Below are 23,975 nucleotides of genomic sequence, written 5' to 3'. Positions count from 1 at the left end.
TTAGTATTCGGATCAGATAGCTCTTTTTGTCACGCCAACAGCAAACATAATCCTTGTACAAGTTAACATGCTTAAATTACATCATGTCTGCATACTTCATCTAATTCAACATGTTAAGGCTTGGCTGTAGAACAACGACGCGCAACACCCGGTAAGCCACACGAACATTTTGATTTTGGAAGAATGATAATTACTAATAAATACTTTAAATTAGCAAAGATAGATAAGAAGCAAGAAATACAAATGAGAGCAAATTTGTATAAAAGAATAAACAAATAAGAATGCAATAGTGAGGATGCGCAGAACATATTTTTGGGAAGAAAGGATTCGGGTCGACTTCCCCTTTAAAGCATATTTTGGGTCGGCTAACGTTTTAATTTGAGTAAATCATTCCTTAACTGTTGCTGCATCGCCTGCATGACTTCGGTATGAAATTCCAATATTGGCAAAAAATAAATTAAATAAAAAACTTTTGACAAGTATCCTGTTTCTTTGAATATAATTCCAATTAAATAGATAGTGGAAATAATAATGCAGTCAAAAAAATTGTAGTTGTCCATTATTAAACTTCAGTGCAGTTAGACTCAATTTGAAATGTTCATTTTTTAATGCATGTTGGCCTGTTTTCCAACTTTTCTTAATGTTTTCTAACCACACTTGGAATGACTTCACTCACATGATTCATTTCTTTGTTACAAATGGCACTGGCTACACACAAACACATAAAAGTCACATGAAAGCCTTTCTGAGGCGTTCGTACATTCTTATTTGCAGTAAATCAGCTATTATCTAACATCCACTTAAGTCTTTGGTTAGTCTGTCTCCTTAAGTAGTTTTCTTGGGAAAGGGACACTTGTTTACATCCTCGTGTAGGATATGCTGCAGGGGGCGCGCGCCAGTCAACATGAGTCACACTGGTCGAGTATAGAAGCGAGCTCGTGCGTGCATCGGACTCAGTCGCTTGGGGTCGACCGCACTCATCAATGCACAAGATGAAGCTGACTCAAAGTCTTTGGCTGTATTTTCTGGCACATTTTCAATGGACTCTCTATGTCAGCTCAGAGGACACGCCAACCGTTGGGGCTAAGAATATTCCCAGACTTCTGAGCCAAGGTAAACCGTCACTTCAATACATATTTTTGAGATATTGATGATAAGATGATGTGAGGAACTGTCATGAAATTTGTATGATTAAATGATTTACTTGCTATCAATGGCCACAATATTACATGAGATCCAAAGCAAAAATTATATTTAAAAAGAAATAGATCGGTTATTTGTCTGTATACAGAACCAGAATCTAGAATCACATGATTCAGTCTTTTTTCATGATTTTAAAGTGTCTAATTTGTAGATTAAAACATGCGTTATCACCATTATGAAGAAATATTGATAGAATTATAAAATAATGTTCATCACAACACAATGCAGTGTTCCCTTGTTGGAACACGGTTGATTTTTCATGGTCTCACGTTTTTGTTTTTGCTCATTTTTGATAGAAAATGTTTGCCTTCCCTCAAGGTGAAATAATTTGGGTTATTAATAATATTTATATATAGGAATAAACAACTAAATTATTGAAAAACAGACAACTAAACGTGTATTAATCAAAAAAACGAACCAAAAATCATTTCGCTTACGACCTAGCAATCAATGCACTGCATTTTTTTTTATTTGGTTTATTCAAATTAGAATTTTTTTGCCCAGATATAGTTACTTAATGTTTTTGGAGTGATTTTCAGTTCACAGGTGTGCATTTTTAAGAGTTAATAACTTGATTTTCTCGACCTCTTAATGTGTTTGATACCATTAGAATATGAAGGTATTTCCAAACCATTGCCTGGTTAAAATGAGAAGCCTGTTAGTTTCAATCAAGCGTTTCCATTGCAGGTTAAACCAAAAATTTTTGTTATCACCAAGAAACTCAAGAATGTTAACAAAATCCACACGTGCATGGAGTGAATATTTTGAGTTTCATCCAAGTGAATTGCTTGACCCTGGCGAAGGTTCACATTCTGTGGAGAGCCTTTTCCGCTGATTTGTCTGCTGAATTGTTGACACAGCTGTTGTATTGGTGGAGTTGTGTAGGTGTGCCCGATGTTGTGGCTTGCAGCATATGCAGTATGACCATCACTAATATCCTTGAAAGAAAATAACTGATAGTCTGGTGCTGCTGATAAATAGAATCTGCTTTATCTTTCAGATGTCATCAGAGGAAAATTTCCCTACCCAGTGTATCAAAACCACACAGTTTTATTTTATTATGAAGACTCTGAGGAGATTTACGTTGGAGGGACTGACTTTGTATTCAAGCTTGACTTGGATCGCTATCGAATTGCTCAGGTGGGTGTCACTTTTTTTTTCATGCATATCAACCACAATCTCCGACATGGAGGCGGGGGAGTTGTTAAATCAGCAGGAAAGATAATTGGATTGCTCCTTAAAAGATTAGCGTCTCACTGATGTAGAACACACAGTGGCTCACGGCTGACAGCGGTGGCATTTTGCCATTTTTTTGTTCACCATATTTATATTTTTAAGGTGTAATTGTTCTTGTACAGCCTTTGCCTATAGGCTGGACAGCAGGGCAACTGGGTAAGTTTTGTTTTGACGCGTGCGTCAATCAAATAATTTCAATAGTCTCTTTGTGTTGCGTTGGATATGCCAATCCGTTTATTTCGTCCACATTCCTTTTCGTTCAATATCTTGATAAAACAATAATTCGGGTTACAAACCAAACTTAAAGACCACTCACGTTCGCACGTTCGCACGTTCGCACGTTCGCACGGTCGAAAACTGTTTGCCCCTTGCCCTGTCGCACCTGACTGCAATCACCAACTGGCACGTATTTATGTAACCATGGCAACCATGGTTCCACCCACCATAGATTGGCATGTCTTCAGACAATTTGTTTAACTTTCTTAATATAAACAAATTAGAATATACAAAAAGCTTTTTGGCTCCAACACACCGGCCCCTAATTGAGAACGGCAGGAGACCGTGAACAATTCAAACCAATATTAACATAAATGGAGCCAACAAGTCATGTAAACGAAAACAAAACAAACCTCTTAGAAGCTTAAGTGTCTGCTTCTTGAATCAAGCAAAGCTTAGTTATTGGTCTGTCCAGTGTGCTGGTTTTTGTTTTAACTCGTGCAGAACGCACTAGTCCCTTCTTGTCAGCATAGATCTCTAAGACCCTTCCCAGCAGCCAGGATCCACGTGGGGCTGTTGCATCCGCGATCAATACAATGTCCCCCTGCTGGCCAATGGTGTTGTCATCAGACAGCTTCTTTCCAGTATCAAGCACAGACTTAATTGCCGGCTCATGGGCTCCCAATTCAGCCTCAAGCCTCTTGCGTTTCTTCCTCAGATTCTGCACTCCAGTCAAATCACGCCCATAGTCTTCTGAACTTACAAGCAACTTCTTCTCTTTGATCCAAGACTCTTCATCATCTAAGTCCCTGAAGAACTGATGTAGACGGTGAGACTCATTCAGCTTCGCGTGGCGGCTGGCTGCCATGCTCTTTATTTTGTTGAAACGACCATTAACAGCACCACGCTTGTCCTTCACTTGAGAGGTATCAAAGGCGTTGCTTGCCATCAGACTGTCAGCCTGTCCATTTAAATCTTCCAGACGATCTTCATGGGCTGAAATATCAGCCTCCAGCAACTGATGTTTTTTCAACAGGTTGTTGACTGAGGCCAGATCTTTCCCATAGTCCTCTGAAGCAAGAAGTGCTTCCACCTCAGAGAGCCAAAAATCAAAGTCTTTGATGCCAGTGTTAAAGTTCTGTTGCTTATTGGCTTCTTTGAGTTTTTGGCTCTTTTCAGCAGATTTGTTGACGAGAAATTGCCACTGTTCACCCAGCGCACCAAGGCGTACCTTAACTGCATCTTCACTGCCAGCACAGGCACCTCTCTGGATGAGTGTGTTACCAGTATCTATGACGCCACGGATTCGATCAGCATTGGCATGGAGCTCCGCCTCAAATGCTTGGTGCTTCTGATGTTTACTCAGAAGCTTGGATAGCTGAATGTTGGTAGGGTCCTTGTAGGACTCATCAGAAGCAGTCTGCAGTTTCTCACTGATCCAAGCTTCTATTTCATCCACATCTCGGCTGCATTGCTGCAGGGTCTGGGATTCACCAAGTTTTGAGCGCTTTTCAATCATCTGGGTCTTCAGCCGACGCCACCTGTCAAGAACTTCATTGCGTCGACTGCAGATCTCAGATTTGGCATAATGGTCCGCTCCTATGAGTTGATTGGCAAAGGATTGGAGAGCAGCAATTTTTTCTTCCTGCACATTAATGGCTTTATCAAAGTCTTCATGTTTTTTGATTAGTGCCTCAACACTATCAAGGGAGTCTCCCTTGTCGTCACTTGCAAGAAAGGCTTCACGAGCTGCCATCCAATTCTCAGCTTGTTCACAGTCTCTGCTAAAGAGCTGGAACCCCAAGCATTGGTCCAGCATCATGCGGCGCTGTACCCAGGCCTTTTCCAGGTCAGCCCGCTCCATTTCTAAAGTTTCCAATCTTTGCTTGATCTCGGGAGTCGCATAATGTCCTTGCACCAAAAGCTGGTGCCCGAATTGCTCAAAAGCCTGGAATGTACCAAGACGAGCATCTATTTCTGTGCGATGTTCCTGATGTCTTTCTAGAAGTGCTTCCGCTCCAGTCACATCTTTGGCTAGCTCCTCAGAGGACACCAGTCCTCGGATACCATTAACCCAGGACACGAGGTCTCTGAAATCAGATAGAAAGCGCTGCAGGTCATGTGAATTTCCCAGCTTGTCTTTGCGCTGATCAGCACGTCTAACAAGGCTGCTCCAGGCAGAGTTGAGCTCAGTACATTTCTCTTGAATGTCATCCACTGCTTCTGGGTGGGACTGTATGAGACGTTGTGCGGTTTCCCCAAGAGAGTTCACATTGTCACCTAGGGGTGCCAGGTCTCTTTCAAAGCCCTCATGCTTGCGCTGCAAAGCCTGAACACTTGCCAAATCATGACCGTAGTTGTCGGTGTTGAGAGCCTGGGTTTTTTTCTCAATCCATTCTTTAGTTTCATCAGCATCTCTGTGGAATTTCTTATCTCTCCCAAACCTCCTCTTCAATCCAAATATGCGTTGCCTAGCAACACACCGATTGTTTGGCAGACAGACTTCCTTTTTTCTGAAAGGGAGTTCCAGGGTGTAATGTCCATCTTGAAGTTTACAAGAATCAGTCATGATTTTCATGAACTTCTTATCATCCTGTGACATTTCCTCTTTGTCCTCCGATGTCGTTTCATTAAAATCATGGTTGTACTGATTGTGCAGCAATTCCTCCAAATGTGTTATGGAGGTCCTGTTGACAGTAACGCACTCAGCCTGCTCACTGTAGCCGGAAAGGGGACCATTAACAACCCACCCCAATAGGGTCTTAATGGCATATGGCCCATTACCACGACTGTTCACAACTTCCCACGGTTCAAGTAGTTTAGAGGCATTGGTACCAATCAATAGCTCAACATCAGCTTGAATGCGTGGAAGAACCACCCCATTTAAATATGGCCACTTAGCCAGCTCCTCTTCTTTAATGATGTTACTGGTTGTAACAGGCATTTTCTTTTGAGTGTAGACCTTGGGCAGGTCAAAGAACTCTTCTCCAGTGAGGCTTGAGATTTCTAAATCGGTCAACATGTAACTGGATACAGATGCCTTTGGGCCCATGGTTAGAAGGCTGATTTTGGCTTTTCTTCCATTCAAATTCAACTTCCTCATGAGGGCTTCTGAACAAAAGGTATCTGTGCTGCCGGGATCGAGGAATGCATAGGTTTTAATTACTTTATGTCCCTTGCTGGACTTCACCTGCACAGGTAGGATTGACAAAACGCCATTACTGTCACCGGCCCCTGTTTGTCCACAAGTTTGCAAGGAGACCTGTGCGTTGCTCACTGCAGGCTTATTTGGCTGACTTGCGTTGCTTGACCTCTGCTTTTGGTCAAAGTAAATATGAAGAATACTGGGATGCTTTTTATTGCACACCTTGCAAATCAAACGGTCAGCACAATATTTGCTTAAATGGCCTTTGCGAAGGCAGCCAAAACAGACTCCATTTTGTTTTATAAAAGCAAGTTTGTCTCTGTGTGACTTCTTCTCCATTGTTGGACACTGATCCAGAGTGTGGTCTTTAGAACAGCATATACAAGAGGCGGTGTTGTGAGCAGTATTACTTGGCTTGGGACTAGGTGGAAATCTTGCTTGCTCTTCTTCAGGCGGAGGGGTTTCGATAGTAGTTGCAAAGCTGTCTCCTTTAAACCTGGGTTTGCCTTGGGACTTCAATTTGTTCATTGGCTTTCCTGTGCCCGGTGTGTTATTCTGAATGTCACCAAAGACTGGATCTGATATTATCTTTACCTGGCGCTCTATAAAGGTGACTATGTCTGTGAACTGGGGTCTGCGGTAGTGTCTTTCCATTATGCCGCATGCAGAGACTCTCCAAATCTCTCTTAGCTTATATGGAAGCTTTGAAATGATGACTTTCATGTTGGCTGGCATGTCAAGTTCTCTCATATACTGTACCGTTTCCATGGCATTACAACACTGACGAAGGAAGAGTGAATATGCTCGAAGGGATTTTGGATCCTCAGATTTCAGCAGCGGCCAGTTGTGCACCTTCTCCATATATGCTGCTGTAATTTTATATTCATCTCCAAAGTTTTGGTCAAGAAGATATTTTGCCATGTCATACCCTCTGTCTGGTGCCATGTGTTGACAGCTCCGTACAAGCTCGTTCGGCTGACCCTTGGTGTACCTCTCCAGATAGTACAGACAATCCCCTTTGTTGCTTGCGTTTCTCTCAACGCAATGTACAAAGGCTCTAACAAAGGTTCTATATTGTAGAGGATCCCCATCAAAACATGGTATCTCCCTGGGTGGCAGTAAATGAGAGGTTTGCTGTTCCATTATCATGGCTGTGATTTCATTTTGTTTTTGGAGCAAGTTGCACACCGTTGAAGTGTCATTGAATTGAGAAGCATTTTGTTCCACAGGGGGGTTCCTGTGGGTAGTATGGCCAATGTCCCATGCTGCATTCATAGGCATGTGTGATTGTGAAAAGGGTGGTGGTTGTACACGTCGGGGTGGTTGTTTTGTTTGAATATACGTTTGCTGCTGTGGTGGTTGTGAAATGAGTCCTTGCTGCTGTTGTATAGAAGGCGGTTGTTGTTGTACATAGGATTGTGCAGATTGTTGTCGGGGTGGCTGTGGTTGGATAGGTTGTGTGACTGGTTCATGTTTTCTGGCTAGGGTGTGTTGTGCCACCGAAGGTTCTTTTGGTCTTGCACCTTTCCTAAAGTAGGAGTCCATTCCATCAGATGGTGCTTGTGAGAGGGTTTGGTGAGTGGGAGATTGTAGCACTGATATTTTGGCATTGGCAGCAGCCAGTTCTGCCTCCAGCTCCAATGTTTCCTTTTTCTTTCGCAGCATTTCCTCCATCTCCTCAAGCGCATGCTTCTCCTTTAATGCTGCTGCACGAATTACAAGGGCAGCTCTGTCTGCCTCTACCTGCTTGCGAGCTCGCAACGAAGAGGTGCTGGACCTACTCGCTTCACTCCAGGTGTGACCTTTAGTGGATTTTGTGCTTTCAACATTAGAGATGCTGTCGTTGGGATTGATTTCATTTTCCACATCATCGCCACTTTGCACAGCTTGGGTCCTTTTTGTCCAATCATTGACCTCCTCAATAAATTGATCGATATTGATCATTTTGGCCTTGAACCAAATGTCATGTTTGTATTGTTCTTCTTGAGGTATTAGTGGTAGAAGAGCACACTGTGCCTCTCTGGCACCTTTGCATAGGTCAAGATATTTCACAAGTGCACTTTGAACCTCCTGTTTGCATCCTCCATTTTCCATTAATTCTCCAATTGTTTTCTGCATGTTGGATGCCCTTTTTAATTTAGAATTTCTCTCCTTTTGCAATGAATCAATTTTCTCCATTAAGGCCCTTGGTGTTAGTTTCACCTTGCGTTTGGAGCCAACCTGTGACCCAACTTGAGATTTAACCTGTGAAATTTCACTGCGAGCACTTTGACCTGTGGTGGTCACATTAGACCGTTTTTCACCCTCTGAAGGTTCATCCATTATTTGCATTGCATCACCATTTGAGCACATAACATGAGCAACACCTTTACCTGAATCCATTTTTGCAATACAAAACCCAACCAGCAGTGTGAAATGTAAAACAGTACCTTGTTATTTCAGTCAAACCCCACAGAAATTCATCACATTACAATCAAGACCTTGTAAAACGTAACGGAGATGAAACCATAAAACCACCAATGCATTGGATTTTACCAGAGCGCTCGTATTGACACCTTTTTTATCCTCAAAGTCCCCTATGTGTGCACACAGTATTTTAAATGGCCATATATTGTTAACCAGCTGGTAGCGCGCTACATACCTTTATGTGCACAGTGTACCTGTCCAAGTTTGGAAAAGTGCCCCAATGCAAAGTTCAAGCACCGGGCCGTTGTCCTGGTCGTGTGATGCGATGCGATGCGAGGTGGCTGGGCAGCGCGGCCGTCCGCTCACCGTGGATGTTCTGGCTGGCTGCCTTGCTGGTCCTGACGTTCGCGGTGCCTCCGCTGAGCCAAGCCAATGGCCCGCACGCCGTGTCTCCCCTGGCGTAGTCTTGTGGTCCGTTCAAGTTTCGCAACAACTCAGCGAAACAGCACTAATTTGTCCTTTCATGCAACGATCGGATGCCGTCCAAACCGAGCAGCCGTCACGTTGCGTTTCCTCTCTGTTTCCAATATACTTTAAACTGGTAGTCCGTCTCAAACTAAGACTACAGTTTTCGACATTGTACAGCCTTTGCCTATAGGCTGGACAGCAGGGCAACTGGGTAAGTTTTGTTTTGACGCGTGCGTCAATCAAATAATTTCAATAGTCTCTTTGTGTTGCGTTGGATATGCCAATCCGTTTATTTCGTCCACATTCCTTTTCGTTCAATATCTTGATAAAACAATAATTCGGGTTACAAACCAAACTTAAAGACCACTCACGTTCGCACGTTCGCACGTTCGCACGGTCGAAAACTGTTTGTGTCTTGCCCTGTCGCACCTGAGTGCAATCACCAACTGGCACGTATTTATGTAACCATGGCAACCATGGTTCCACCCACCATAGATTGGCATGTCTTCAGACAATTTGTTTAACTTTCTTAATATAAACAAATTAGAATATACAAAAAGCTTTTTGGCTCCAACAGTTCTTTTAGCTTTAAATGGTAGCACAATACTGTTTACACCAGTGCTTCTTAATTATATTTTCCCTAACCCCCCAAAGATAGAGAAAACTTTTTGCCCCCCCCACTCGATGCGCTGACTATAAATAAGATTATTATCTATAAGAATTGTGTGTATACCTAAACCTGTATCCTTTTTGATATTATAAAAGCAATATAAATCAACTTTCAGCAACTGGTAATTATTTTTTACTGTGTTTATACGGGTTACAGCTTAGTCTGAAACTGAAAAAAAATAACCAATTGCATCAAAGTGACTGAAACTAAAAAAAAAAAAAGCTTATTTTATTTCATGACAAAAACAAAGCCTTTTCCCTGGGGTCATCCGCGCCGCCCTGGCATCACCTCATGCACCCCCAGGGAGGCCCGCCCCACTATTTGGGAAGCACTGGTTTACACTGTGCAAGCATAAAAGAGGGGAAACAGTGAAATCATCTTCAGTCCTGCTTTTAAGAAAATGTAAGATGTGTACAAAAATAGCTGTTGTAAATGTGAATGTAATAAACACAAGTAGAGGTTAAAATACTGCAGAGAACCATATGATGGAGGGAATTACTGTATTTCCAAAAATATTGTCATTAATATCCTGTGTAATTCGATTTAGAGGTGCAATGCCTCATCAATGAATTGACAACTAATGGATTATTAAATGAATCGATTATTTTTGATAATCAATTAATTGTTTGGATATCATTTTTGAAGAAATGTTATTTTTGTTGATTATGCCGACACCATACAGAAAAAAAATCTGCGTGCTTTTACTCTGAACATCAATTATCAACATTTTTGCTTAGAAGAATTTTTCAACATGCAACCAAAATATTAGGTGAAACATAAGTCATTTATTTTCTGCACAATCAATACAAAATAATTCATTTTTTTAATGAACTAATGGAAATGACAAAATGTTTTTCAGTTGATTCATTGATAAACTACAATCATATGATCATTTGCCCTAATTAATTTGAAAAAAAAAATACATGATGGAAACTGGCATCAGGCACAATTCTGTTTGTTGATCCATTTGCATTAAAGCAAGCGAGCCGTTTTCAAACCTTCCGTTTTGTTAACTCCTGTGGGGTGTGACAGACATAGATTGGCTAAAAAAAAAGCTCTCCAAATTTTGTTTCTGTACAACAAACTGCGACTAACAACATTATCCCACTTGTCCATGTTTGAGGTGATTCAGATGTGTCAGGGTCTGAGGTTAGTGGGGACCCTGCCACATTCAGATATTTCCACAGCTTCTCAATTGTATTTGGGTCAGGGTTTTGGATAAATATATGCAAGAGGTTGTACACTTCCTCCTGAGCTTTCTTGTAGTCACACAAATATTTTTAGCCAAAATTCTCTGAAAATAGTCATAATTCCATCCACCTTGACCCAAGCCATGTTTCCAGCTGAAAAAAACACCACCTTTTCCTAATGGCTCAGATGCCATAAAACCTGAGCACTCTTGCAGGGTTCTGGCCTCCAATTTTTATTCCATGAGACTTAAGTGCGGTTTGAGGCAAATGCTTATCATTTAACAGCAAAACAGGCAGCCATTTGTGGACGCTGCAGATTGTTTCATTAAATTTATGTCACCAACGTGTGCTTAATTCCCTGCAGGAAATCCATCTGGAACCAACAAAGAAAGAACAGTGCCAGGAGGTTAGTAACCATGACGACGACTTGAATGAGGATGGAGGTGCTAGTGTTCGCTAACAAAAGTTCGACCTTTCCTCAGGACCCTTGTGAAAATGTCATCACTGTCATCGATAAGTTTGGGGACAGCCTGTTTGTCTGCGGGACCAACGGACAAAGGCCTCACTGCTGGAAGCTTAGGAGTTCTGTAAGTACGTCAAATGTGTTTCGTGGTCTTTTCGGGTTTATTGAAGGAACGTGTGGGCATATTAAAGCGTGTTTGTGGTTGTCTGTGTTGACTGTCAAACATCCTGTTGACTTTTGTGCTGCTCTACTTTCAGTCCACTGGTGTGATGGAGCATCATGAAGGAACAGGCATCTCTCCGTTTATGTACACACAGAATTCGCTGTCTCTCAGAGTTGGTATGTTGAACGCCACCTCTTGCGTGTTTCTTCAAGGCATGAGGTTGCGTAATCACCGTCGAGATAAAAGGCTCCTAATAATAGAGCGGCGGCCTCTTGTTTTTGTGTCTGCTATTTTAGAGGAGGATCTATACACCGCGGCGCCGCTGCATACGGATGGAAGCGCTTTGCTGTTCAGGAGGAGAGCAGGCAGGAGAGCCAATGTCTGGATGTACGACAGTTGGGTCTCAGGTAAAAAGTTGTGTCGCAAGTGCAGTTTTTAAAGCCAAACAATTAAGTAAACTTACATAGTGCTGTTGTTTTTAGATAAATTAAATAAAGTGTAATTAAAACAACCACGAAGCTAGATTGATACTAATACATATTGAGAAGTGTCATAGACCGGCTAATAATTAGCATCAATAGTCACAATGTTATCGAGCAGCATTCATTTAAACACAAACAGTGCATCAACACATATGGATAGACAATATAACAATCCTCAGGCATATATTCTTTATCCTCAACTTAATCAGAAATGTGATTTGAAACAGTTTCATTCCACGCATCCTATTTAACTATGCTAATACTGTTTGTTTTTATAAACTACAACATAAGTATTGTGCTCTTTTTCTTATTTTCAAGAGCCATTCATGATTAAAAATGTCAGTTTCATTTGAACTGCTCTTGCAGCGATGAGTTAAAGGGATACAAAACTGACTTTGCCTTTTTCAGGAGCAAAAAGTCATAAATTTGTCTACAATTTATTTTATGACTAACTTTTTTAATGTACAATTAATGATTTTAAAAACGGATTTTGCCACTTGCTGTCGACTTAAGATGATATCACATTGCTCAGGTAATAGCCAATCACAGCTCAGCTTGCTCACGTCACAGAGTCAAAACAGGTGATCCCTGATTGGTCCTTGCCTCAGCCCTGAGCACATGTGATGTAATTTTCAGTCAACAGCAGCTGGAAAATTGTGTTTTAAATGTATTCTTTGTACACAAAAAAATAATAATTGACAAAGTATGAACTTAATTTACTGCTGAAAATGGCTAAATACATTTAGTTTACTTTTAAAAATTTGGGGGAGGCTAGTGCGGATTAATGGCTTTTCCATTCATTTTAAGGCAGAAAGATGATTTGAGCTTGACTCATATCTCAAGGCACTACTAAAAATGCGTAATCGCCTCATTGTTTCATATACACAAAACATGATGGATAACCTGGAAAACAAACACATGCAAGACATTGATCTATATTAAAATAAACCATTTCAGATTTCTCACATGTCCTGTACTTTGACTAATCGGTATCGATGTCTTCGTCCGACAGAGCCAACATTTGTCTCTGCCTCCTGGGTGGAGCGGAAAGATGACCCCGACAATGAAAAGATCTACATCTTTTTTCGTGAAAAGAACTCCGACCAAAACCCGGAAGCTGATCCCTGGATTTCCAGAGTAGCTCGAGTTTGTAAGGTACCTTGGACAAAAGACCTTAGCTCGGATGACATTCTACAGATGGCTGCCTTCCCAGAAAGCTCTATCAAAGTCCAGTAATCTGAGCTGACGCTCATGGTGGCGCCAAGAATGACTATTGGATTGTACATTTGGCACTTTGGCCTTTAGTGGAAAAGAGAGCTGGCCAAAATGATCATCATGATTTAGATTGCCGTCATGACTCATCATTCAGATTATTCATAATGTTAGAATAAAGAAATGTATTTTTATAGCACTAATTAACAAACTAGATGCAGCAGCAGAGACAAGTCTAGCTCAGTTGTGAGGGTGCTCAAGCACCTGTAAAATTAATCCAAGCACCCTTAAAATGTAAAAAAAAAAAATTGATATTTGATTATCTTTTTTTAATGAGTTAAAAAAGTGTTAAAAACCACAACATAACTGTTTAAATTTTATTCATTGCATCTCTCAAAATTAATCAATTAACCAACAACTAATCGGTTATCAAATTAATCGACAACTATTTTAACAATACTGTCATCAATTGGCGCCATTTCAATCTCTCACCAGTCATTAATCTCTCATTAATCTGTGTAGTCGTTTGTGAATTTTTGGGATTTACCTAGTTGCTGATTTTTACCCATTCAATGCCAGGGACGTATTTTCAAGTTTTCTTGGGATTCTGGACATTCAATCCAAGATACTTAAGTCGATACTTAAGTATATTAAGGACATTGATTACCAGATACTTAGGTATTAAATCGATACTTAAGTACAGCATCTGGGATTGAATTTTCGGACCCTTAAAAAATGTGAAAATACATCTCTGGCATTGAATCCTTCTTAGTAACATTGCAAAATTTTTGTTTTCTTGACACCACTAAACAAAACCAAATAAAGAAGTATAGCTGCATAAAAGCTAGATGAGAAAATGTTTTGTAATGTACTTGAATTCAAATTAAAACTCTCATTTGATTATTCGATTAATCGGTGACAAAATTGATGTATTAATTAATTGCAAAACTATTAGCTTGTGGCAGTCCTATATTGACAAAAAAAACGGTTTGATCCGACAATCGCTCACATCCCCAGACACCGTCGATTCAACGCAAAAATGGCAACAAAACAAATAAGAATAACCGGCGTCCGATCGCTTTGATAATAGCGAAGCTCGCCATGGAAACATGACAGCCTTTTGTTTGTGATTTTGCAGACCGACGAAGGGGGATCAAAGCGATTTTTCCAGAACACGTGGACGTCGTTTCTCAAAGCTCGCCTGGTGTGCGGCTACCCTGAGGAGTCGTTGTATTTCAATCACCTTCAGGACGTCTTCGTACAGCACGCCGAGGATTGGCGGGACACAAGGGTCTATGCCCTCTTCACCAGCAGCTGGTGGGACACTTTCCCTTCCTATTATTGCGTAAAGACCGAAAGTTGAGGACTGTGACACACTGACATAAAACGCAAGCTCAGCATGTTGAAATAGAGACTAAAATAAGCTCTTTGTCGCTGTTTTTTACTCCTGATTCTGCGGAATGGCTCATCGCAGAGATGTGTCATAGCTTGGTGGCTTCATTAGGTACACTTAACAGAGAGGTCAAATTACATTGCATTTTATTTTTTAATAACACTAATACAAACATTATTACGATAATTATGGGATGTTGGTTACCACAGGTTTTTTTTTTTTTCCCCCCCAGAATGATAAAAGTACTAGTACTCGTCTTGAGTACCACTGATACCAAATACCAATACTACTTGTATTTTTGATACACAAAATTTCCCCCCAAACACCGTATAACAATTTCCTTAAAATATCATGATATAAATGGCAATGCCCGATCCTGGTTAATACGTTAAATATTTTTAATATCGCCTGTATTTATAACATAATACTGTAGTAGGCTAGTCGCATTAATGTTATTGTTATTTTTGAACAATACTAGTAATCAGTTATTACTACCTAACTTATATCTTGATTGTATTACTATTATTATTATCATTATTAAAGTATGAATGGATGATATTAATGAATATCATTATTTTATGAATAATTTTTTGACTTAGCAATTACTATTTATATTATTTTATTAGTAGTATTATGCAATTATTTAAAACCTAATCATAATCATAACAATATAGTAATATTCAAACAAAAATTCTTCATTTATGAGGTAATCATTATCGGTAATAATGATAACAACAACAATAAGAAATCATATCTATATGTATAGTAAGTATTATTTCTATTTTACACAATGATCATCTGATATTTTAGTACTTCTAATGATGATGATAATTATATGATTATTGATCTATTTCTACATTAGAAAAGTAATATATAATGTATATATAAAGCATATAAGCACATAAAGAAATATTATCAAGTTGTTTTCATAATACCATGCATGTATTATAATTCATGTAGTAATAGGAATACATATTATTGTTGTAATAAGATTAATAATGATAATAACAATTTTGGATTAATAATACACCTAATGATAATAATATGAATATTATTATTTTTTCGGTAAATAATTCTAATATCAAGTGATTTTGTAATACAATATATGTATCGTATTACTGTAATATGAAGAAATATTATTGTAACAAAAAAGTTAATTATGAAAACAATACTAACAAGTAATAAATAAAAATAGTAAAACAACAAAAACAACTACAATAACAAATACAATGTCAATGTTGAAACCAAATATATTTACGTTGACAACATTAATGCATTATTATTTTTGCAAATAATAATTTTATATAATTATTTTGAATCCCCTTAAAAAATTATTTCCCTAATGTTGTGACCGATATGCATATTATTGAATGAGGAAAAACTTCCTAAAATCACTAAATAACTAATAATTTGAACATCAAGTGATTTTATGATACAATATATGTATTACATTATCGTAGTATGAATAAATGTTATTGTAAAGATAAAGTTAACAATGATGCCAATAATAATAACACATATTGTTGTTTTGCAAAATACAATAATGTCAAAACTAACGATGAACTAATGATTTACAATAACAACATAAACACAATATTATTTTTGCAAATAACATTATACGACTCCCCTTATTCTATCGCAGTTTTCCTTCTAATGCTAAAACCACATTTGAAACAACATGATACGTTTCTAAGGAAAGTCACTTGGAAAAATTGAGGAGTAAAGTTATGTAAGCTCATAAAGAATCAGAGTGGTGCAACCTCTTATGCAATGGCTCCCTCCCTCCCACGAGTATGACTCAAACACTGTGAGTAAATATTGGAGGTTGTATTTTAATTTGGATGCCCTATGACCTGACATGAGGCAAGGGTTGCGGTTTCTGACGTTAATGCAAAATTTACATTATTTTGTGGTGGCCACAGCGATCACGCTTCAGGCCGTTGTGGGTGTGACATGACGCACATGAGGACTGGGTAGGAAAAATGTTCAGGATGTTGAAAATGTCTGAAACTGTACCTGCTAGTATAAGTGGCTGACTGCAACAAAATGTAACAGTACGTCGTGGGGAGTAACAAAAAAGCAGGATGGGAAATATGCATTTACTCAGCATCACATGGTGTGTTGGGGTTTTGTCATGCTACATTAGAATCAGACTCAACACACAATCATCTTTACTGGCCAAGCATGTTTAAAAAAAAAAAACATGGAATTTATCTCCGGTGGTTTGAGCCATTCGAGCATGTCAACAACAGTCAATGATAAGTTCCTGTTTACTCTGTTGCGTACACTGCTCAGAATTTCATTCTCAGTATTTGTGTTATACTATAACAACAAACTAATTCAATTAATTAATTCTTTTAAAAACTGAAGATTAAGTAAAAAATTGAGGGATAGTCTAGCTAGCCATTTTTTTGCCGTAAAAAGTTAACATGTTGTCTATAAATCACTCATTTAGTACCAGACATTTTTAGACACTCTTTTTGGCCTGACACTTGAAAAAAAATGAAAAATATACATAAATAAGTGGGATTGTATGTCTGGACTCTTAAAAATGTAAAATGACATTTTTAGGACTGAATGAGTTAACTTGATTACTAAGGTATTACTCATGTACAATTAATTTTTCCCCACAACATTTTTTTTTCACTTGCCGTCAACTGAAAATGACATCACACGTGCTGAAAGTTCTCGTAACGACCAATCAGTTGAGTCATGTTTGGTAGTTTCTCAATAATTTAGTAAGATGATTATGGACTTGTCAAATTAATTGTAGACATATTATTCACTTTTTACTGCTAAACACGGCAAAACAAATGGACTACTCCCTTAAGCAAATTATGTACAAGCTATGAAGATTAAATGTATGTTAAAACACATTTTAAATCAATAGTCATTATTTTTGTCTGCATATTTTCTTCTCTTTTTTAAAAAAAATAAATCAAGATGTTAAATAAACGTATTCTGGGTTTATTTCTTTCATTAAAATGGATTAAACTGAAGAAAACCAAGATAACCATAAAAATTCTGTATTGTGATATTTAGCTTGTCCATTCATTGGATTAACTTTAGTTTCTACTATTTTGGTCTTTTTTAAATCAATTTAAAACATGATATTATATTTGCGTTCAATTTCTATAACTCTATTCCTCTTCCAGGAACGCCACTGCAGTCTGTATTTATTCCGTGGAAACGATTGAAGGCGTTTTTGACAACTCCACCTTTAAGGGATATGACAAGGCTGTTCCAGAACCAAGGCCAGGAACTGTAAGTGGTATTTCGCTTTGTGTTTTTGTGTCTCTACTGGCTCAACTTATGTGTCACAAGTGGTTGAGCTGTGCGGCTTTGGCAAAATATGGAAGTTTTATAAATGGGTGACTACGAGGAAAATGTTTGTGTGCATCACCGCTTCTCACAAAAGGGTGGTTTCCAACTTCACGTTAAGGCCTCCGCCAAGGCTTGAACGCACATCAAATGTGAGTGACAGCTATGATCGAGAATCTTTAGGCACACCCTGATTCACGCTCTAAAATATAGTGGGTGGGTCAAAAATAACCCAAAATTGGCCAAAAAACAGTTATGATCAATCCTATAGCCAATACGAGATCAGCTTTCAATGGTATACATATAAATATGTAAAAATAATCAATGGTGGCTTCCTTCCAAAATGTGATGATCTACTATCAGAAATTTTGTTTTCATGTTTTAGGCACATCCTAACCCAATATTTGCGTCCCTTTGACCAAATCCACAAAACCATCCTTAAACACATTTTGTAAACAAGACAGCATAAAAAATGGGTTGTTTTGAATCTACTAACCCAGAAGGTTGGGCCAAATAGATCCATATATTGTGTCAGTTGGGTTTTTATATCAAGAGTTGCTCATGCTAACGGTTAGCAGTTGCGATTAGCATTAGCCCTCTAACTAGTCGTTAGTTCACATACACATATCATATCATTTATATTAATTCGATGCTCCAAATATATTCCATGCGTAAACCTACAAGTGGAGCTGCCTGTTAGCTGCTATGAGCTCCATAACTTCCTGTTTTTCCTCTTTGTGCTCTTCTTTTGTAAGTGTTTTTACATTTTTTTACAACTTTTTTTGCACCCACACAAGAAATGGAGTTTCTATGCATACATACAGTATAACACCACAACATCGTCCAAGTACAGTTCCATTTTGCAAAAAAGTAACATTAATTTTGTCACTTTTATGATTGGAAATGATCCCAAAATTCTAACATCCTCAGTTTTTTTGAGGGATTCTTTCTCCTTTGCTTTTATTGCAACAAAGCATGTGTGTGCAAGGTTTGTGTCGAAAAGAGTGGCACAAACATTGTTCCGGCGGAGCTTCGAAGCAAATCATTGTAGTTGACCTATTTTTAAAGTGGACTACCCGACTTGGTCAATACCCCCCCAAATCCACCAGCAGATTTGAGCATATTGGGTTACACTTACCCAAGGTTGGCTTAATTATTTTTACCTGGCAAGAAGACAAGATTTATTAAGTTAATTGTTTTGACCTGGCAAATTGGGTTGGAATTTGAATTAGTCGGGTTAGTTATTTTGACCTTGCAATAAAATTAATATTATTTTTCAAGTCTTGCTCTACCAATAAACTGGTAACCCATTTCTTTGCAACTTTGTGTATTGAGTGACTTTAACCCCTCGATGGATTAAAACTTTAACCCAACATGCTTGGTCAAATCATCAACAGAATGCACCGGGCGTAAATAACCCAGCGTTGGGCCAGTCCCAACAATGGGTTAGCTATTTCTTGTGTCTTGTGTTTCAGTGTGTACGCAACAGTCGCACACTGCCGCTGGCAACCGTCAGCGTGGTGCGAGATCATCCCGAAATGAACGACTGGGTCCACCCTGTACATTACACAAGTCCATTCTACGTCAGCAACAACAACTACACTAAAATTGCTGTGGACCGTGTGCAGGCGGCGGATCAGAACACGTACAACGTTCTGCTACTGGCCACTGGTATGTCCTGTTTGCCGCAAAACAATACACTTGTCCCGGGTCGAACTATTTTTAGCGCTTTGTTTACCGAAATATAGCTACATTCCACAAAGTTGAACAATTCCTATGTCTCGTTCCTCATGGTCACAAAATTCATTAGCCTTGCACTCATTTGAATAGTAAAACAGGAAGGAGCATAACATGTTTAACTTTGATTTTTAAAATAGCACTTTAACTTTGTATGTATGATATGTGATGCTGATCCTATCCTACAGACTCCGGGAAGATCCATAAAATTCTAGAGTCGGGAGCGGAACCTTTCATCATTTCCCAAATACAAATCCCTAGTCAGTCCAGCATACAGTCGATGAAACTGGATTCCAAAAAGGTACAGCTTGGCAAAATCTATTTTTAGATACAGAGTTGTTTTTGTTCTTGCATTTCCATCAGGACTACTGGATGTTTTCCAGCAAATGTTTTTGTTTTCCAACACAGTTTTGGGGTCAGTTGGGGTTTTTCTTTATACTGGTTCACCTTGTTTTGGGGGAAATTCTTCAAAACATTCACAATGATGAACATATTGTTATATGAAAACCTCAATGACAATGGCAAACTTAAATGAACGTTACAAATATATATATGTTTATTTTGCCTAGAAAAAACTAGTGGTAAGTTTTGCAGAGGAAATCTCTGTGGTGGACCTCCAGAGTTGTGACGAGTACAACAAATCCTGCGCGGATTGCGTTCTGGCTCGGGACCCCTATTGTTCATGGACTACATCTGGATGCTCTCCGACTGTCCCGTAAGTATACAGGCAAAAATGATTCAATATCTATTGACTGATGGTTGAACTTGCTTTTCTTCATTCTACAGCGGGGGCATTCAAAATATCGTTCATGGGCTGACAAGAGTGTGTTCTGCCTCAACATCAGGTACTCAAATACTGTAAATCCTCCACTTCATTGTGGATCCTATATCAACTGTGCTGCTTTTTTGCAGGTTTTTCTGTGTCCTTTTTAGAATGAAATTGTTACTGGTTTGGATGTAATACCAGTTTTGGCCACTAGAGACCACACATTTGTTTAACAACGTTCAATCTTAAAAAGAGGAAACCTCTTTTAATTCCATTGTTCATTTTTATGAAAAGAATAGACGGTGACATTTGGGCATGATTATTGATGCATAATTTGAGATGATAAATGCGTTAGTTTGGAAAAAGGAATTTGTTTACAATAAACACAGCAGGATCAGTAGGCAATCATTTTGTTATCTATTGCTCTTTCTATTCTCAATATGTTGAACATTTTTTATTTTTTTTTAAAGTGAGTTTGAAGAATAAATCAAGTGTCGTAAAGGTTATTAAAAACATGCATGGGGAGGATTTGAATACTGTGTTTGTATTTCTACATTAGATCGCTGTGTTCAATTATTGTGGGGGTGGCTCTCAAATGGGGGGACGTGGAGGCATTCCAGGGGGTTCATGTCTTTTTAAATTAAGAGCAAATGAATTAGAACATGAAGCAAATTCTTGCCAAATCATTTTATAGTGACTCCTTTGCAAAATGCTGTATGCTTTTTTTTTTTTTTTTTTTAGGGTTTACCCAGATGTTCGTTGTCATTAGAGCCCCGAATGTTGTGGCAAGTGAGCCACAAATAAAACATATATTCTTTGAGAGTTCCTGAATAAAATCCACATTTAAACACGGATACAGTTGTTCAGAAGGTTAATCAATCAGCCACAGTACTCAGTTCAAAGTATTTTTCCCCAATCCAAAAATTTGCATCAGTTAGGGGGTACTTAGCTGCAAAAATACTTCACAGGGGGCACATCGGGAAATGTTTGAGAGCCACTGGTCTACAAAGTAACCCCTTCATGATGGAGCGAGTTTTATTGTCCACTGTACAAGCATGTCTGCATTGAGCTTGATTGTGAATTAAAATTGCAAGTCAAGGTTCCACAATATTACACGTACTATGCCAATATTGATTTTCCCGCAAGGTAATGGATGGATGCTTGTCTTGTCCTTTCTACTTCTTTAAGAGCACAATCAAGCAAATCGAACCAGAAGGAATGCCGCCTCGCCCGTCAACGAGGATTTGACCAAACACGAAGTGCCCATGGGTGTCCCTTTTTACCTGTCGTGCCCAATTAACTCCTACCACGCTGTCTACACGTGGAAACACAGAGACCGGAGCAGCCCTTGCCTACAGATGCAATCCAACTGTCTGCTCCTAATCCCCGCCATGACCCGTGAGAGCTACGGCAGATACGAGTGCATCTCGGAAGAGAGAGACTACGTCAATGTGGTGAAGAAATATCATCTGGCGGACCAAGAAAGCCGACATACGAAGTTTGACCGAGGTAAAGCATCAGCTGTAGAAGCCCAGACATTGTGGATCACACTGGGACTTAGCCTTGCCTTTTTTTATCCTGAATGTGGAGTTACTGACTGATAATGTGGCTTCAACATACTCAGCCCACTTTCATCCAGCCAGAAAGCTAGGACAATGTCCAAATTCTGTCCTTCTTTGACACTAATTACTACTTTCCTACTACACAAGGCTTTGGCGACATCTTGTGGTATCTCAAGACATTACAAAAAGAACCCCAAAACGCTAAGAGGAGTTGTCAGCAATTTGCTGAGGACAGGATACTAACAAAAAAATCAAATATAGCAAACCAAGAATATAGAAAAAACATTTTTTTTATGTTAAATTTGTTGTCCTAAGATGCTTGCACGGAGAGTAGATTGTTTACTTTTTTAAGTGAATACTTAAATTCCCTGTAAAGTAGCAAATTTTAACGATAAAAGAAATGAATAAGCTTGTAAAATTAAACTTTAAAATCATGAAAATGGTAAGTGGAAATCACACCCCGAGAGGCTGCCAGCTGTCAGGCAAATGCTATTATTACTTACAAAATTGTTTCCACTTAATCAACGATTAAAAAAAAAAAAAATTCTGGATGATATCCCACAAGGTCGTTGCAGGGTTTTTCTACCCTGCAACAATGAGGCACTGTAAAGTAGCGAGTGGTAAAGCTACATTTTCGGAATGTAGGCATTCTGTAGCTAGCTAACATGTAGCGGTAGTGCCAGAACTGTTACTCAAATTCATCACTGAGCCCAGTTTTAGTCATGCCCCCCTTCAGCGAACCTGAAAAGATGAACACAAAAATGCTTATACTTTATTTACAACATAGTTCTCAGTCTTTTCACGTGAACAATTATAGTCAAATGTAAAAAGTTTTTAGATACTATTAAATTATAAAGCGTAAGTTCACTTTAAGGGGGGCTGAAGTAGCTTTAGGAGCATTGTAGTTTTGCTTCTACATTTGTCAAATGGCTTTTATCCCACATTTATTAATGCAAGTAGACCACGTCAGCCAAGACAATGAATGTACTGTATGTGATAAACACTAACACAACTCATCTATTAGTCACTTTGCTATGTATTTATTTATTATTATTATTTTATTTTTTTTATTACAAACACTGAAGTAGCCTTAACACTAACAAAACACAAGAGGTGTCCTGGCTAGTCCACTTGTAGATGATCCAGGCTCGCTATGACAGCGACAGATGCCAAATGTTGCGGTCGCCATAATTTGCAACTAATATTTGAAGGTGAAACTGAAGGAATCCATGTGTGTGTCTATGTGTGTCCTCTGTGCCCCCAGCTTCATCCACACAGTGAGTCAGTGCTCTGGAGAGCTTGTTCACAAAACAGTGAGTCTCGCACATTTTGAGGCAGGTGGTTTAGTCCACATGGAGCAGTGCACTCTGGCTCTCTTCCAGCCAATTGGGCGAGTATATTGTGTGCAGAAGGGTGGAGGCACCCCGAGTCCTTCGACGAATTTCCTTGTTTTGTTTCCCACCACCACCTACCTCTGCTGAGAACAACTCACAGACAAGGAGGCCTTTGTAACGTGCAATAAGACAGCCTTTGTGACGGAGTAGACAATGCCCAACCTCTTCAATAATAGATTTTATTTCAGCTACTAATGGTCATGTTTACTGCACAATTGTATGGATATTTATGATTGTACATAGAATGCTGACAGATTACTATGAATGATACTGTGTATTTATTAGCAAATCACATTTTTGGTACTTTATCTTAAGGTGAAGTGAATTATATTGGTTTTAATGGGAAAATAAACTTCACAAAACCTGCTCATATTAGCTTACAGCCTTAAACTATTCTGATCAATATTACAGTTTTGGAATAAGAGTTTAACGTCCATCTCAGGGTGTTGCCATTATGGCCAACATCACCTTCTGCTGTCGACTGAAGTTGATGTCACAAATGTCCAACGGCAAAATCAAGAAATCAGGTGAGCCCTGATGTTTGCAATGCCGTGGGAATTTGACATTTAGTAGATGGCAAAATGGCCGCCCCTAAAATGGATGGATTAATCTGTTTATTTCTTATTCTACAGATGAAATATTAATCAGTTGAGACCATATGTTTGCAATGAAAAGTTGTTTTTGATTGTATTTTCCGGTCATATATTGGTCACGTTCCAATGAACATCATGATTCAAAGACATTTTTATTTTGTTTCATTTTTTTGCAAAATGATCAGGTTAAATGTAATCAACAGTTATATATGGCATAGCTTTGACAAATAAACTATCAATTTATCAAATAAATATGTATTTTGTTTTTTAAAAGTGTAGTCACACGATTTCGTTTTATTGTGTAAATAAAAACATGAGGACCCAATCGGTCCGAGCAAGTATTGTCTTGATGCTT

At 38.8% G+C, this 23,975-nt stretch overlaps 1 protein-coding gene across 1 annotated transcript; it reads left to right on the top strand.

Annotated features, from left to right (window-relative positions):
• Nucleotides 1–831: 831 nt before the first annotated feature.
• sema7a (semaphorin 7A (JohnMiltonHagen blood group)) lies at nucleotides 832–23,961 on the top strand. Its single transcript, XM_088416912.1, has 15 exons — nucleotides 832–1,113; nucleotides 2,204–2,343; nucleotides 10,899–10,940; nucleotides 11,017–11,121; nucleotides 11,255–11,336; nucleotides 11,457–11,567; nucleotides 12,655–12,797; nucleotides 13,993–14,171; nucleotides 17,403–17,511; nucleotides 19,044–19,239; nucleotides 19,494–19,606; nucleotides 19,875–20,020; nucleotides 20,092–20,150; nucleotides 21,260–21,580; nucleotides 22,898–23,961. Exons 1-15 carry the CDS (start codon nucleotides 984–986, stop codon nucleotides 22,912–22,914), a joined length of 1,893 nt encoding a protein of 630 aa, XP_088273038.1. The 5' UTR covers nucleotides 832–983; the 3' UTR covers nucleotides 22,915–23,961.
• Nucleotides 23,962–23,975: the final 14 nt, after the last annotated feature.

The sequence above is a fragment of the Hippichthys cyanospilos genome, chromosome 6 (genome assembly GCF_059441005.1).
Source record: "Hippichthys cyanospilos isolate Australia breed blue-spotted pipefish chromosome 6, RoL_Hcya_1.0, whole genome shotgun sequence".
Lineage (NCBI taxonomy): Eukaryota > Metazoa > Chordata > Actinopteri > Syngnathiformes > Syngnathidae > Hippichthys > Hippichthys cyanospilos.
The sequence above is the reverse complement of the archived record's forward strand: the minus strand, read 5'-3'. Positions and strand labels throughout refer to the sequence as shown.